The following is a 15,035-nucleotide window of genomic DNA, read 5'->3' on the forward strand; positions in this document are numbered from 1 at the left end:
ATTTATATGGATATTGTGATGAAATGCACTCGATCTCCTTAACCGATTTACAGTTTTGCAATAAACACGACTGAAACACCGCTCATTTACATCACCGCATTAAAGAGAATTGCAAAAGATTTCATGCTCCGACTGGAGCAGACTGTCAAGTCACTCCCTCAGGTAAAACCTGCTCTTGGACTTTTTTTAGGACCCAAAATTTTTGGGATGTAACTCCTGGCGAGCCACTAACCTTATAAAAGTTGTTTTTTTAAATTGCCCTCTGATTGTACCCAAAAATAAAATTTTCCAATATTGAACATAGACCTTCCAATTTTATTAAAAGGCCACATCAAATTTTGAAGAACTCAAAACTTTTTTTTTTTCTAATGAATTTTTTGGTGATTTTTAGATGGATCCTAAATTTCAATTCCAAAAAACCTTCCCAAGTAACTCTTATGCCTAAGGTAGTAAATATATATATATATATATATATATATATATATATATATATATATATCTTTAATCTTGAGATCAGAGATTGTAGGTTCTTTTTGAGAAGTATGTTGATCACTTACTCGTTTGATAATAGCAGAAAAATTATATTCATCTGGATTTTTGATAATTGGTGATTTTGATTTATTTTTGGTAATATTGATGAATTGAGTAATGATAGCTCTTTTTTCATCAGGATCAGTTATTTTATCTATAATGTCCAGAATAATCCGGCATATTTTTTTTATCTAAGTAATAGCCAAATTACTCACAGAAATCTCCAAACTCTTTTTTCTTGGTATATATATATATATATATATATATATATATACACACGTTTTAAACGTTTTTATGAAAATTATGCTATTTTTTCCGAGCCTTTTCAAAAAGTCACCATTTAAAACTGTTTCCATAAAAATGTTGACTTTTTAAAAAAATCGCCAATTAAACGGCGATTTGTTAACTATGATTTAAAGACACCAAGGGATTTGTCGAGGCGGAAGATGCCTTTTTGACACTGGCATTCATGATATGCTTTCATGTCGTAGATGAAGTAATCTCTAACGTGTCTTTCAACTATGACAGGTCTTATTATATTTATTTAATGTAAGAATAAGGCTGTCAGTATCAACTACAACATGGCCAATCAAGAAGCAAAAACTTGTTAGCTTTTGAAGTGCATTAAGGAGGCCATTTTTAGTTAGCTATTTGTTAGACACATCATAGCCCATCGTATGCATTTCGTTGCTAGGACCACAACCTTTTGGGAGTCCCACAGGACCCTTTGCATATGAAATCACAAAAAAACATAAAAATAAAATAAAATAAAATAAAATAAATTAAATGAATAATAATAATAATAATAATAATAATAATAATAATAATAATAATATTATTATTATTATTATTATTATTATTATTATTATGGAAACTATGCCTAGGTTTTGATGCAAATTTGATCCAAGGCACAAGGAACAAGCAATATTGCTTTCTTTTATCGCAATAAAATTGTATTTTTTAAATAAAAAAAATCGTAATTAATGTTTTTGATGGATAGCTTAAATCGTTGTAACATATCCTATATTAAAGCCCCTAGGCCTCCTTTGCAGAAGTCCTCAAAGCCAACGTCGAAGAAGTACGAGGAACTGTGGACTTTCTCCCTATTGCTTCAACGAATGAAAAGCGAGAAAGATCAAGAGATACGTATGTAGTGGGTATAGCATTATATATCTCAGGCTTCAATTCCTTAATCTGGTTACCTTTCTCATCATAAACTACAATTTCACCATCTTCGGTGCTCTGCAAAATCCTGTAGCGCTGGCCCATAAAGAATTCTCTTCTTCCATAGAACCATCTCTCCATTTTGTTCTCCTTTTTCTTCCTTTCCGTTTCTAAACAAAACACAATTAGCTCATAGAAAACTTTTTAAAAATTTCCAGTCCACTGAAATTAGACTTCGCTTTTTTAGAATTCTTCTTATGTTTCCCTTCTTGAAAAACTTCTTCTTTTGTGGAAAATCATTTGTGCTTCATAATAGCATCTAAGTTTTATGTGCCCCATTTTACCAAATAATTAGTAAGAAGCAAGAAGAGAACATCTCAAAGAAGAAAGCAAACTATTGATCACAAATATGGATTACAATTCTCTATTTATAATGCCTAGTAATAAGAACTGATATTCTAGAAGCCAAGAATTCTACTTCTAATAGGAAATAGAACTAGAAATTGTATACGTTGTAAAATCAGCACAATTATGAGTTGCAATTTAAGTCTCATATAGGATTTGCTTCATTCATTTAATTTATTTAATCATAGGGGTCGCAATGAAAGGTCAAGACTAATTTTTTGCAAATTATTACTTGTTTTATTTACATTTAAAAGGATTTGAAAAATAATTTACACTAACGTCATAGTCGATAGATAAGGTTTGTTTGCATGTAAAAGATAAAAATTAAGTTATCAAAATATTTTTTCGGATTAAAAGTTTAACCATTTTAAAAATATTTTCTAGCGATAAGTGATTAGTAGGGATATCTCCTTATCTCTTCATAAACAAAATTGACATGCGTATAGGATTAGGATTAAATTATTTTTATAAATAATAAACTAAGGCTATGTGACTTGTTAATTTTTTGTATTTTTTACCTATGAATTTTATTTGTAATAAAAATGCAATTTTATACTAAGTGATTTGAAAAATAATCTCTCTGGATAAAAAGTATAATTTTTGTTCACAAGGAATGTTGATTTTCATTTTGTTATAATAAAATAGCATCCTTCCCAAGTAGCCCACGTGTTTTTGGGTTATGGTCCGTAGAGAGTTGTTGTAAGTTTGGATTTTACTTTTTTTTTTTGTATTATTTTTTAAAATTTAATACATGATAAATTGTACTTGGTGGTTCTTGATAACTAACTTTATCTTTCTCGCGATCTAACTTCAAGTTCGTTATGCCTGCGGGAGTATACTACTGTCCATCTACTCCTTAGACCAAAATATATACTAGAAAAATCCTTTCGATCCCAAAATTTTGGGATATAATCTGTAGAGCCCTAAGACCGACCTCATAGACAAAAAAAAAAATTTACTCTTACTTTCTAATCAAATTTATTGAGCGTTACGACAATTCCAAGTCCTCTCTGGTAATAATCTTGTAATAATGATAAATAACCTCAAGACATGCAATCCCTTGGGACTTTTAGCGGAATTAGAGTATGTTATCGCAAGAGACATCTCAACTGCATTTGCCACAAACCGTAGAGAGATTAGGACAAAAGTTAATCTTCACAAAGTATAAATCCAACAGCAGCGTTTTATATGTAGTCTCGAATATGAAAATACCTTTCATGAATAGGCGCACTTGCGATGGTATCTTGCGGTCATTTTTTAAATTGTTCGCTACAAAACGCAAACTTTCCATTTTTATTTCATAAACACAATCAAGATATTGTTCAAATATTATTCAGATCATTCAAGATTATTATTAGGGTGCGGTTCCTATAAGGTTGCAACCTTAATCAATGCACCTTAAAATTTTATCATAACATGTAATTTTGTTATAAAAAATTCATAGCATTATCTTAAAATCTATTTTCATACATAATTAGAAAATTTTAAATTTAAAAAATGGTTAAAATCAAGTAGATCTATAAATATATGTAAATACTGAAAATGGACCTTCTAGATAATGTGTTGCAAGATGCACTATTTTCCCGACTCAAAAACTTTTTTATTTCATATTCATATATCTCAATGTCGAGGTGAAACATTAGATGGTTTTTTCAACATTAAAAAAATATTTCCGATAGATTTTTTGAGTAAGCATTTTAAAGTTGCAACCTTATATAAACTTTTCTATTATTATTATTACGATTATTATTATTATTATTTTATGAGATAATGGACCTCTCAAATCTCATAGGAATTCCAAATAATTTCAACCTTCTCTCCTCAAAATTAATTCGAGTTTATCCATTATTAGCCAAAACATAAATCCTACCCACATTAGGACTCTAACTGTCTTTCTCTCTCTCAATAAGCGATATATATATATATATATATTTATATATATAAACACAAGCAATGTTGCCCCTCTTACATATCTTTCGCCTCTCCCCTTCTCTCTATTTCTTTATATAAACTCTCTCTCCCTCTCCCAATGTTGCCCCTCTTACATATCTTTCGCCTCTCCCCTTCTCTCTATTTCTTTATATAAACTCTCTCTCCCTCTCCCTCTCCCTCTCCCTCTCCCTCTCCCTCTCTCTCTCTCTCTCTCTCCTTCCTTCCTTCCTTCATTCTCTCTAGGAAGCATCTCTCTAGAGGACGCCATCTCTCTCTCTCAAGCTGCTAGGAAGATGGCAGGGCCGGTATTCACATCGGACTCGAATCCTAAGATTGACGGCGATGCGAAGGTTACATTCTACGTGTTGGTCTGCGCCCTCATTTCATCTACTGGTGGCCTCATGTTCGGTTACGACATTGGAATCTCAGGTATTCTTCAATTTCTCTCTCCTAGCTTATTTACAGAAAGAAATAATGAATTTGTATTTAGAGAGAGAGAGAGAAAGAATTCATGTTGTGTTATGGTGAATGCAGGCGGGGTGACGGCCATGGATGACTTTCTGGAGAAGTTCTTTCCGGCAGTGTATGCTCGGAAGTTGAGAGCCCATGAGAACAACTACTGCAAATTCGACAGCCAAAGGCTCCAAGCCTTCACTTCCTCTCTCTATTTAGCGGCGATGGTCGCCACCTTTTTGGCCGCTTGGGTTTGCAAGAAATATGGGAGGAGGCCGACGATGAGAGCGGCGTCTCTCTTCTTCTTGGGTGGGGTTGCGCTTACTGCTGCTGCCGTTAACCTCCCTATGTTGATCATCGGAAGGATTCTCCTCGGCCTTGGGATTGGCTTTGCTAATCAGGTACCTACCAACTCTCTCTCTCTCTCTCTCTCTCTCTCTCTCTCTAACATACCATCTCTCTCTCTCTCCCCCTTGGCGTTCACAACCTAATCTTTTTTTACATGTTTTTTTCTAGGTATTACATTCGAATCCTACATGTTGGTTAGTTATTAGGATACCAAATTATTCGGTAGCTTTGTCATTAAGATGTAACTATTTCTAGTGCTTTGTTATTAGGATACAAATAATTATATAGGTTTGTTTTACACTTTAAATTCTATAATTAATGTGCACCTCAAAACTCCATTAGAAAAGGCTATTTTGATGTGGCAAAACCATCTAATTCATCATCTCGATGTCAATATGTATGGATATATATATATAAAAAAGAAAAAAAAAAAAAATTTAAAGGTCTAACAAATACTACATTTTGCAACACATTATTTGGACTGTCTATTTTCAAGATTGTCATACGTTTATAGACATGCTTGATTTCATCTATTTTTTGGAGTTTAAAATTTATAACTACATTTGAAAATAGATTCTCGGGTTATCCAAAAAGTTTTGGACACCAAAATTGCATCTTGTAACAAAGTTTAGAGGTGCGCCTTACTTTAATTGTTTCCAATATTATTAACATACACTAATCATTTATCTGTTAGATTTTAATTGCTCAATTCACTAAATTTTAATCTTTCCTCCTGTACGCATGTCTAATTTTTCATCTGCTGGGTATTGCTTATGACACATACATCTTATCTTGGAAAGCACAGATGAATAACATTTTCTTCTTATTTCTAATTTCATCGTCATGCATTTTATATTTGAGTTGGAGGAAATTGGAAAGAGCAGCTTTTATTAATACGAGCTAATGAGATAGCTCCTTGGTGTTTAAGGAATAATGGAAAAATACCCCTGCCTCTCTCCATGCTTTACTTTGTATAAAACACAAGTAACACCAATCGAGCCCTGCCCGAGGCCAGTATTTAAGGCGATTTCAAGTGGACTATCTTGAGCCGTGAGTCGTATAGAAGCCCGAACAGACTTTAAAATTTGGAAAAAAATTACAAAATATTTATTAAAAATAAATAGTGCAAAAAATAACTAAACTAAAAAGAAAATGTCTAAAGAAATATTCAAAAGTATAGATAAAGGTCAATTTAAAAAAAAAAAATCATATATCACTCAAAAAATCCCAAAAAAATTAAAAAAAGAGGAAAATAAAAAAATAGAGCTTATAATAAGAAATTCTATAACGTAGAATCCTTAAACAAACCAATTAAGCTCACACCTCTAAATTTTATCATATAACTTTGGTGTAAAAAATTCTTAGGATTATCTTAACATCTATTTTCATCTCTAATTATAAAATTTTAAACTCTAAAAATGGTAAAAATCAAGTAGATCTATAAACATATTTAAATCTTGAAAATGGACGGCCTAGATAATATGTTGCAAAATACACTATTTATGGGACTTAAAATTTTTTTTTTTTTTTTTCCACATTCATACATCTCGATGTTGAGTGATCAATTAGAGGCAGCCTTTTCTGAGGGATTTTTGAAGTACATCTTTAATTCTACATTTTAAGGTGCCAACTTACAACCTTATATAAACCTTTTCCATAAAAAAAAACTCACAAATCATCTTTAAAAACATCAAAAATACATTAGATAAACAGGCACTAACTCTCCTCGAACATCTCAACAGGCAGTTCCCCTGTTTCTATCAGAGATCGCACCATCAAAATGGAGAGGAAGTCTAAACATCCTTTTCCAACTCTTAATCACAGTTGGGATCTTGATTGCCAACCTTGTTAATTACTGGACTTCTTCCTTACACCCCTGGGGTTGGAGGCTCTCTCTCGGCCTTGCTGGTGTACCTGCGGCCTTGCTATGCTTCGGTTCATTGCTCATTGTGGAGACACCAACAAGCTTGATAGAGAGAGGGAAGACTGAGAAGGGGAAGGCCACTCTTGAGAGAATTAGAGGCACTATGAATGTCGAACCCGAATTCCTGCAGCTTGTCGAGGCATGTGAGACTGCGAGTGAAGTTAAGCACCCGTACCGCAGGCTCATGAGGCGTGACAGTCATCCACGTCTGTTGATCTCTATCATCCTGCAGGTATCACCTCTCTCTCTCTCTCTCTCTCTCTCTCTCTCTCAGTAGTTGAACATTTTCTGATGGCTTGATGGGGTTTATTTTGCAGGTTTTTCAGCAGTTGACAGGGATCAATGCCATCATGTTCTACGCCCCTGTACTCTTCCAGACCATGGGTTTCAAGAATGACGCCTCACTCTTGTCCGCTGTGATCACAGGAACAGTTAATGCCATCTCCACCTTCATGGGCATTGTCATTGTTGACAGGGTTGGAAGGAAACCTTTGCTGCTCCAAGCTGCTGTCCAGATGTTCATTTGCCAGGTACATTCTAACTCTTCCCTCAATCAAATTTTACTCCTATAATTCTTTGACATAGAAACAATGTAGGGAAGTCCTAAAAGTGAATCAGTTACTGTATATGTTACTTCTTTTATTCTACACATTTGAATTTTATGATATATTTTCCCTGCAATTTAAAGTTCTTCATTGTAACTACTTGAATTCAAGGTTATTAATAGGATTAAAACCATCTAACTTCTCATATTGGGCCTTGCTGGAGCACAGAGAACCTCTGCACATGAAACTTGCCCAAGTTCTATGTTGAAGCAAAAACAAATAATAATATTCAGACATGAACAAAAGTTGGGAAAAGAAACTAAAATAAAATGATCCTTTCGGAAAGGGAAATTCAACTTCTATAATTCACCCAAATTTCAGACCATCTATTCATACCAAAAAGCTAAAATACACTTGACTTTCGTAACATCACAATATGAAGTTTTCACACTTTTCCAATACAATCATCTATTTCCGCCTTCACTTAATTGAGACTAATATTGTAGAAATTTCAAAAACCTTTCTACCAAAAGAAGATCCATCTCTCTCCCTCTCTTAACCATCTGTTGTTCATTGCTTGTAATGTGATTTTGCAGGTCGCCATTGGGATCATTCTATTAAAGGATCTCCACTTAACGAACTCCCTAAACCACACAGTTGCGATTGTCGTGGTGATACTGGTGTGCGCCTATGTTGCTGGCTTTGCGTGGTCATGGGGGCCACTAGGTTGGCTCATCCCTAGTGAGATCTTCCCTATAGAGACAAGATCAGCTGGATTTTCCTTTGCAGTTTGCTCCAACATGCTTTTCACATTCCTTATTGCACAAGCCTTTCTATCTACGCTATGTCACTTAAAAGCCGGCATCTTCTTCTTCTTCGCCATGTGGATTCTTATAATGGGGACTTTTGTAGTTTTTTTCTTGCCGGAGACAAAGGGTGTTCCTATTGATCAGATGACAGAGAGGGTGTGGAAGAAGCATTGGCTCTGGGCCAGGTTCATGGCAGAGGAGACTAACAGAGTTTGAAGCCACTAAATCAAGTTCATGGCAAGGGAACTAATGGAGTTCAAAGCCACAAAATATACTGAGAAGGCAATTTGTCTGTTTTTTTACCTTTTATATAGGTACTCTGGGCGGTTTCTCTCATTAGGAAGTTCATATATAGTTTCCTCATCTATTTCTTTGTAAACTTGTCATATGATTTCTTCACCATGTGGATTCCCATAATGGGGACCTTGTCTTATGCTTGCCGGAGACGAAGGGAGTTCCTATAAATCAGATGACAGAGGGTGTGAAAGAAGCACTGGCTATGAGCCATGTTCATGGCAGCAGAAGCTAACAAGGTTTGAAGCCCCAAAATCAATTTCATGGCAGAGGAGTCTAACAGAATTCAAAGCCCACTAAAAATCAATGTAATTTATTGCAATGTTACTTTTTGGATTGAAACACAGATCCAAGCCCAATGTACCCCAAAAATGTAATGTTGCTGCAAAATGACCTTCGATCACATAAAACTTCAGAACTCCATAAATATAGTAAGCTTTTTGATGAAATTTTAAACAAAATGACTATGAATATCCCTTGGGAGTCCCGAGGGAGAGTGTCACAGGAATATATTCTTTATGTATTTTCAATTGATACAAATGGCACTAGAAATAATTTCAATGTCGACTGGGTCTTTATTGTCGCATATTTATAACTTAGACCGAGAAGATGAATTGTGGACCGTGAAGTGAAAGTAATAGAAAGGGGCTTGAGCAGCACCTCATCCTCTAGTAACTATGTTGTGGTTTTCATTCCCACCACTAACATCAACCCAATAGTACTTTAAAAACAGGTAACGGTCTTCCCCATTGAATTACTCAAAAAATAATAATACTTAGACAAGAGACAAGTTCTCAATATTTATATAATCTATAAGCTAATACTAATAATTTTTTGAAAAACCTAAAAAACTAGATTTTTAAAAAATGTCGATATTTTTTTGAAATATTTTTAAGGTTGAATCAAACCGATCTGGCCAATTCTCCAATCCAGATCGCCGATCCACCGATCCGCGTTACTGATCTTTTTTTAGGATAAATGATCCGCATTACTGATCTATTTTTTAAATCCTTGATGTGGATTATGGATACAAATGCTTCATTTTGCGGATCACATTCGCTATCTTACTTCTTTAATAACCCAATAAACATTATTTGTCATCAAATTAATCAGTGTTGCCACCCATGTTCTTGTTGGCAAAATTAGCGTGGATCATGACAAAAGTTAGTGGCCAATGTACACCTTGTTGAGGGCTTTACATTTTAATGGCGGACGAAATAATAAGTGGGTTGATCCAAACTTAAGCGAGCCAAGCCCCTAAATTAGTCCCATTATTTTTATTTTTGAGAAAATGTTATTCAATAAGCCAAAACATCTTACCAAATTATCAAAGGTCTCGAAAAATTCCAATTGACATTGAAGAGTTATCCTTTTAATTTTCGTTTCACTCAAATATGGAGTATCTTCAATAGTTTTCCAAATTGTTCTGGTTTAGGATTGTGAATCTTGAATAGGTACGAACATTTTAATAATTTGACCTGTCTTAAAAACTTGGGGGTACTGTGGTGACTTGGTTTAAGGATTTTTACGTTATAAAAATACTCATGTCTGTTCAGAGTTCCCAACTCTGAATCGAGGCAATATAAATATTTTAAGGTAATTTAAATATTCTTAAAGTAATTTATGAGGAGGTACTTGTGCAAAATAACAGAAATTAAAAGTAAACCTATCATTATTAATTAGGATGTCTTGACTAATAATTTAATTCTTTAATGAGTTATTACCCCTTAAATGACATCTACACCTTTTATTCCCTTTTTTTATTTGGGCCACCCTATCGATGGCAACAAGTGCGCCTAAAAACCAATCAATGCATATAAATTGTGGCAAGCAAAAATGCATAAAGATTGATGGAAATTCATCCTAAATATTGGACAACTTTGTTGGAAAAAAAACTCTGATGATGATATTGGACAACTTTCTATATCACAAAAGCAAAAGGAAGTTATCTGAAATCAATACCGGTTCTTATGTTTTAAGAAGATATCTATCGCTCATTAGCATGATAGTTAATGCGGGATCCATCGTCCTAAATATTAGTTATCATCAATACTCATACTAGGATTAAGGATGTGGTTAGAAGTAGTTCGAAAAGATAAGGGAACTTATAACCTCACTGAACCTTTAATAGAGCAGAATGACAGACCAAAAATTATGCAGCTGACCCTAATTAATGGAAAAAAAAACTATCATGATGATGAATGAATGCTACTAGGATTGATAGTGGTGATGCGCTCTATAGGGGTGATAGGAGTGATGAGTGACTTAAAAATCACAGTTCTGGACTGATATTGCTGATCAAGTTACTATATAGATTATGATCCCATATCGAGAAGCAACCCATTTTAGAGAGACTTGAGCAGTTCTATTGGGGACCCTGGCGAGTCATATCCTTGGACAGGCGAATCGGATTGGCGATCCAAGATGGTAGGAAATTAAAAATAAAGTGTTTTTATTATAAAACGCTTTCAAATTTTTTTTTCCATTTCTCACTCATTTCGCTTGAAATCTATCTTTAATTGTTTGTTTTTGTGTTTATTACAAGATCGAAATAGTACTTTTTAAATCAAAACCCCTCCTCAAGAAATCCGAAGATCAAAAAATGGGGATTTTCGGCCACTGTCTATTTGGTTCTCTCCCTCATTTGATTTCAAACAGAAGTTCTACTTTTAGTTTTATTTAAACAAATGTTTGACTTCTGACCATTATTGTTTTAAATCCAGAAAACCAATTCTTGGCACTCGATTTAGAAATCTTTAAGATTGAACCAGTTTGATTTCTATCCAAGTAGAAACCACACCAATTTTGAATCAAAACTTTTGAAGCCAGACCAATTTTATTTGAGTTCTTCTAACCTGAAGTTATTTTTTGAGTTTTTCTAACAAATTTCTTTGAACTCCTTTTTCCAGAATCCAGCTTTGTAGGTTTCTTTTTTCTTTTCCTCATTTCGACTCTGTGTGAAGTTCATCTCATAATCTTTCCTTTTAAGCCTCTACAACATATGGAAATATTATTTCATATTGAAACCGCTTTTGATTGCATTTGATAATCAAAAGTTCAGTTTCTCTCAAAAACTAAGCGTAAATTAAGGATATCTTTTTTGGGAAAGGTTTCTATGCTTTTCCTACACCATAGAAGTTCTATCCTCCTCCTACCATCCAGCCGTCTAATTTTGATCAAGAGAGCCACTCATCATTTGATCTTAGATCCAATGTCTTAAAGTATTTTATTTTTAGTTTTTTTTATACGAATTGTATGGATATGAAAATTGGTACATGTCATATTCTCATTGGGGTACAAATTGTATGAAGAATGGACGTCCAAAATTTCGTGTCAAAATAGTTAATAGAAAAAAATAAAAAATAAAATAGTGTAGGTACATGACATTATGATTGGGACAATCTTAGCCCTCCATTCAGAATGGACGGTTGGATAAGGGGGAGGATTGAACTTTTATACTGCAGGGGAAGCATAGAAAGTTTGCCCATCTTCTTTTTTCTTTTCCTTTTTTTTTCTTTGTTTTTTTTTTTTTTTTCATATTTCTCAATATTGAATATTTGGATTGGGAATTGCTGATTTGGGTATGCCTAGTAAACTGGCCCAGGTCACCTAGCTGATCCTTGGCTTTAAAGCACTGATTTTCTTTTATAAAAGCACCTCACATTTTTGTTCGGAATTCAGATTTGAAACCTCAAGTGGAACGATGGTCTTATGGAGTCACTTATGAACCTAGAAACTAGGGATGGCAATTGACGTAGAACCGATCCGGGACCCACTGGGTATACCCAAATGGGTCAAGGTATGGTTCGTCCGACGGGTCAGGTCCAGGTCCAAAACATAGACTCTAATACTATTCGGGTTCGGTCCCAGTTCAATACTCGACTCGTACTTGTAAACTGTTGGAGATAAAATACTTCAAGCCCTATTCATTTGGAATCCGATGGGTATGAGTATGGACCCGACCAGAGTCGGGACCCAATGGGTATAGGTATGGATCCAATTTTTGGATCCGACGGGTCAGATTCACGTCCAAAACCTAGGCCGAATATATTTTGGTCTGGGTCCAGCCAGATCCATCCCATACCCGACCCGTTACTAGCCCTACTAGAAACCAACCCCAAAAAAAGACTAAAGTTGAAAATACACTCTCTATGTGACTGACAAAGTAATGTCCTGATATTGAACAAAGACCGGTCAAAATTTGGATGTTTTGATATGTGTGTAGGATTCAAAATCTGATTTTTATTTTGACAATAATCGTCTATTCATAAATCGGTTATCTAAATTTCAAATCAATAAAAACTTCCTAAGTAGCTCTTGCCCCACAGGAGAAAGTGTACATTATGATCATCCGGGAGCATGCTATAAGTGTTAATATAGAAAACTTAGCAACTTTATTATTGAGGATTATATTATAACATATTAGCAACCCGATTTTATGTCTAATAGTCAATAATAATTATGAATCTTGAAAACAAAAATAAAGATGTACATATTTTCTTTCCTTTCATAATTATTATCTTGCACATAGAAGATTCGAGTGATTGCCTAGGATAAATTAACAATATTGTTGCTCCCTCGGACTCCAATTTTGACTGGGGACGCATCATTCATAATTCTAAAGGATGTCCTCTAGTCTCTTGAGTTGTAGTGTTGTCGCAGGAGTTGTGAATGTGTGAAAAATAAGATTGAAATATAAAGGATCGTATATAATGAGACCATTTACTTTCGATACAAGGCGGTCACAATTACTTATAATCAACCGATGTAAAATCTGATAGCTTAGGTGCGTCACAAAGTTTCAAGAAATTTTTTTTTAATTTTGACCTTGGTCAATGAAATAAAATGATGCCACCCAATTTCACATCTAATGGTGAAGATTAATTGTGACTACTTTGTACCAAAGGTAAATAGTCTCATTATATACTTCTCGATATATAATTACCGATCGAAATTTTACCAATTGATTGGATTGCCTTGTGCCAAATGCTAGAATGCAACCAGAAGTTATATTGGGGATCCCAAAAATTTCAGACATGAGGGGTTCGTGTGGGTTAGTACTTCACCCAAAAAATTGTTAGAGATGGTGGGTCATCATGTGCCATAAACTACCGTTATCCCTAGAACTGTTGGGCATTTGTGGATACCTGAGATACAATGCTCTTCTAGCAACGCAGCCCGACGGTCACTATGAGCTAATACATTACTTTTTTTTAATAATTTGTGATAGGCAGTACTCAAAAAATTGATCGGTGACCTAGACTGCCCATTTGGACAACAGGTTCTGATCGGGGAATAGAACGTCTAGTTTGACCCTCCGGCTGAGTGTATGGACTAGTAGAAAATAGAGATAAAATAAAAAAATAATAAAAATAAGTCCAGGGCCACCACTTTAAACAACCAAAATTCGTCGAACCTTTTAACTCCACCAATAAATGAAATTCTTGCATTAGAACTTTATAAGCGAAAAATCTTTTTCTACCCTTAATTGTAAAATTTAAAGTTCCAGAAATAGTGTAGATCAAGTTAATCGATATAAACATTTGAAAATCTTGAAATAATCGGTGCAGATAATGCGTTACAAGATGCACTAGTTTTAAAACTTAAAATCTTTTTCCTTTTATATATTCATATGTCTCGAGGTTGAGATGATCAATTAGAGAATTTTTTAATGTAACAACATTTTTTGATGGGTTTTTTAGATACACCTTATTCCTCCAGTAAAAGGTTGACACCTTGTACTAAAATGAGTCAATCGCCTTTTCAAACTCAGAATACTGGTTAGAGTACCAGTTCAGTTTCTCTATAAGAACTTTATGATGAGAAAAACTGCAATGAAATACTCTATGCAGTTTCTATCTTTAAAATTTAAAATTTGTGTTAGTTTCTCTCTTTAAAATTTTGAGATAGTTGCTCTCTCTAAAAAAATTTTAAGCACTCTCTAAAATTTGATACAGTTTCTCTCTCTCTATAAATTTTTAAGATATTTTCTCTTTCTAAAACATAAAATTTGAAATAGCTTCTCTCCGTAGATTTTTTTTAAAATAGTTTCTCTTTAAAAAAAATTAGGTCTTTTCTCTCTTTAAAACTAGATATAATTTTTATCTCCAAATTTTAAAATACTCTCTCCCTAATTCATGGGGTGTTTTGGCTTAATAGATTGTATTTTATAAGTGGGAATATCTATAATGGGGAAATCTGGTTGGAAATCAAATTCTGAGGTTGACAATGATACAGATTTCCTTGACTTGAAATGAGGAAATTAATTTTTGGCATTAATACTTTTCTATCTCCAAAATTTCAATCCAAATGCCAGAAATGTGTCGTCTCCACATAATAATATTTTTGAAAATGTATTTCGAGATATCTGAATGACCCCAACAGTTTATTTCAAAAACCTTAATATCCCCCGGCCCATCTTACCTCTAAATTGTTAAGGAATCCAGATACCAAAACTCGGCATTCTAAACATTGTCTTATGTTTTTACAAAATCAGAAGGATTCTGACCCAATATTTTTATGGCATGACATTTCTCACATCAAGTGTGCAAAACTGATATCCACGTCAATAAAGCCTTTTCCTACTTTTTTTTTATAAATTGCACATAAATTCAAGAAATGAAATTCTTA

The 15,035-nt window shown here is 33.9% G+C and overlaps 1 protein-coding gene across 1 annotated transcript; it reads left to right on the forward strand.

Annotated features, from left to right (window-relative positions):
- Positions 1 to 4,325: 4,325 nt before the first annotated feature.
- LOC18444072 (sugar transport protein 8) lies at positions 4,326 to 8,957 on the forward strand. The gene is made up of 5 exons (XM_088872127.1): positions 4,326 to 4,461; positions 4,567 to 4,886; positions 6,576 to 6,989; positions 7,075 to 7,287; positions 7,899 to 8,957. The coding sequence occupies exons 1-5, from the start codon at positions 4,326 to 4,328 to the stop codon at positions 8,325 to 8,327; spliced, it is 1,512 nt and encodes a 503-aa protein (XP_088728253.1). The 3' UTR covers positions 8,328 to 8,957.
- Positions 8,958 to 15,035: the final 6,078 nt, after the last annotated feature.

This window comes from Amborella trichopoda, chromosome 7 (genome assembly GCF_054954075.1).
Source record: "Amborella trichopoda isolate Santa Cruz 75 chromosome 7, AtrichopodaSantaCruz75HAP2 v2.0, whole genome shotgun sequence".
NCBI classification, from domain to species: domain Eukaryota; kingdom Viridiplantae; phylum Streptophyta; class Magnoliopsida; order Amborellales; family Amborellaceae; genus Amborella; species Amborella trichopoda.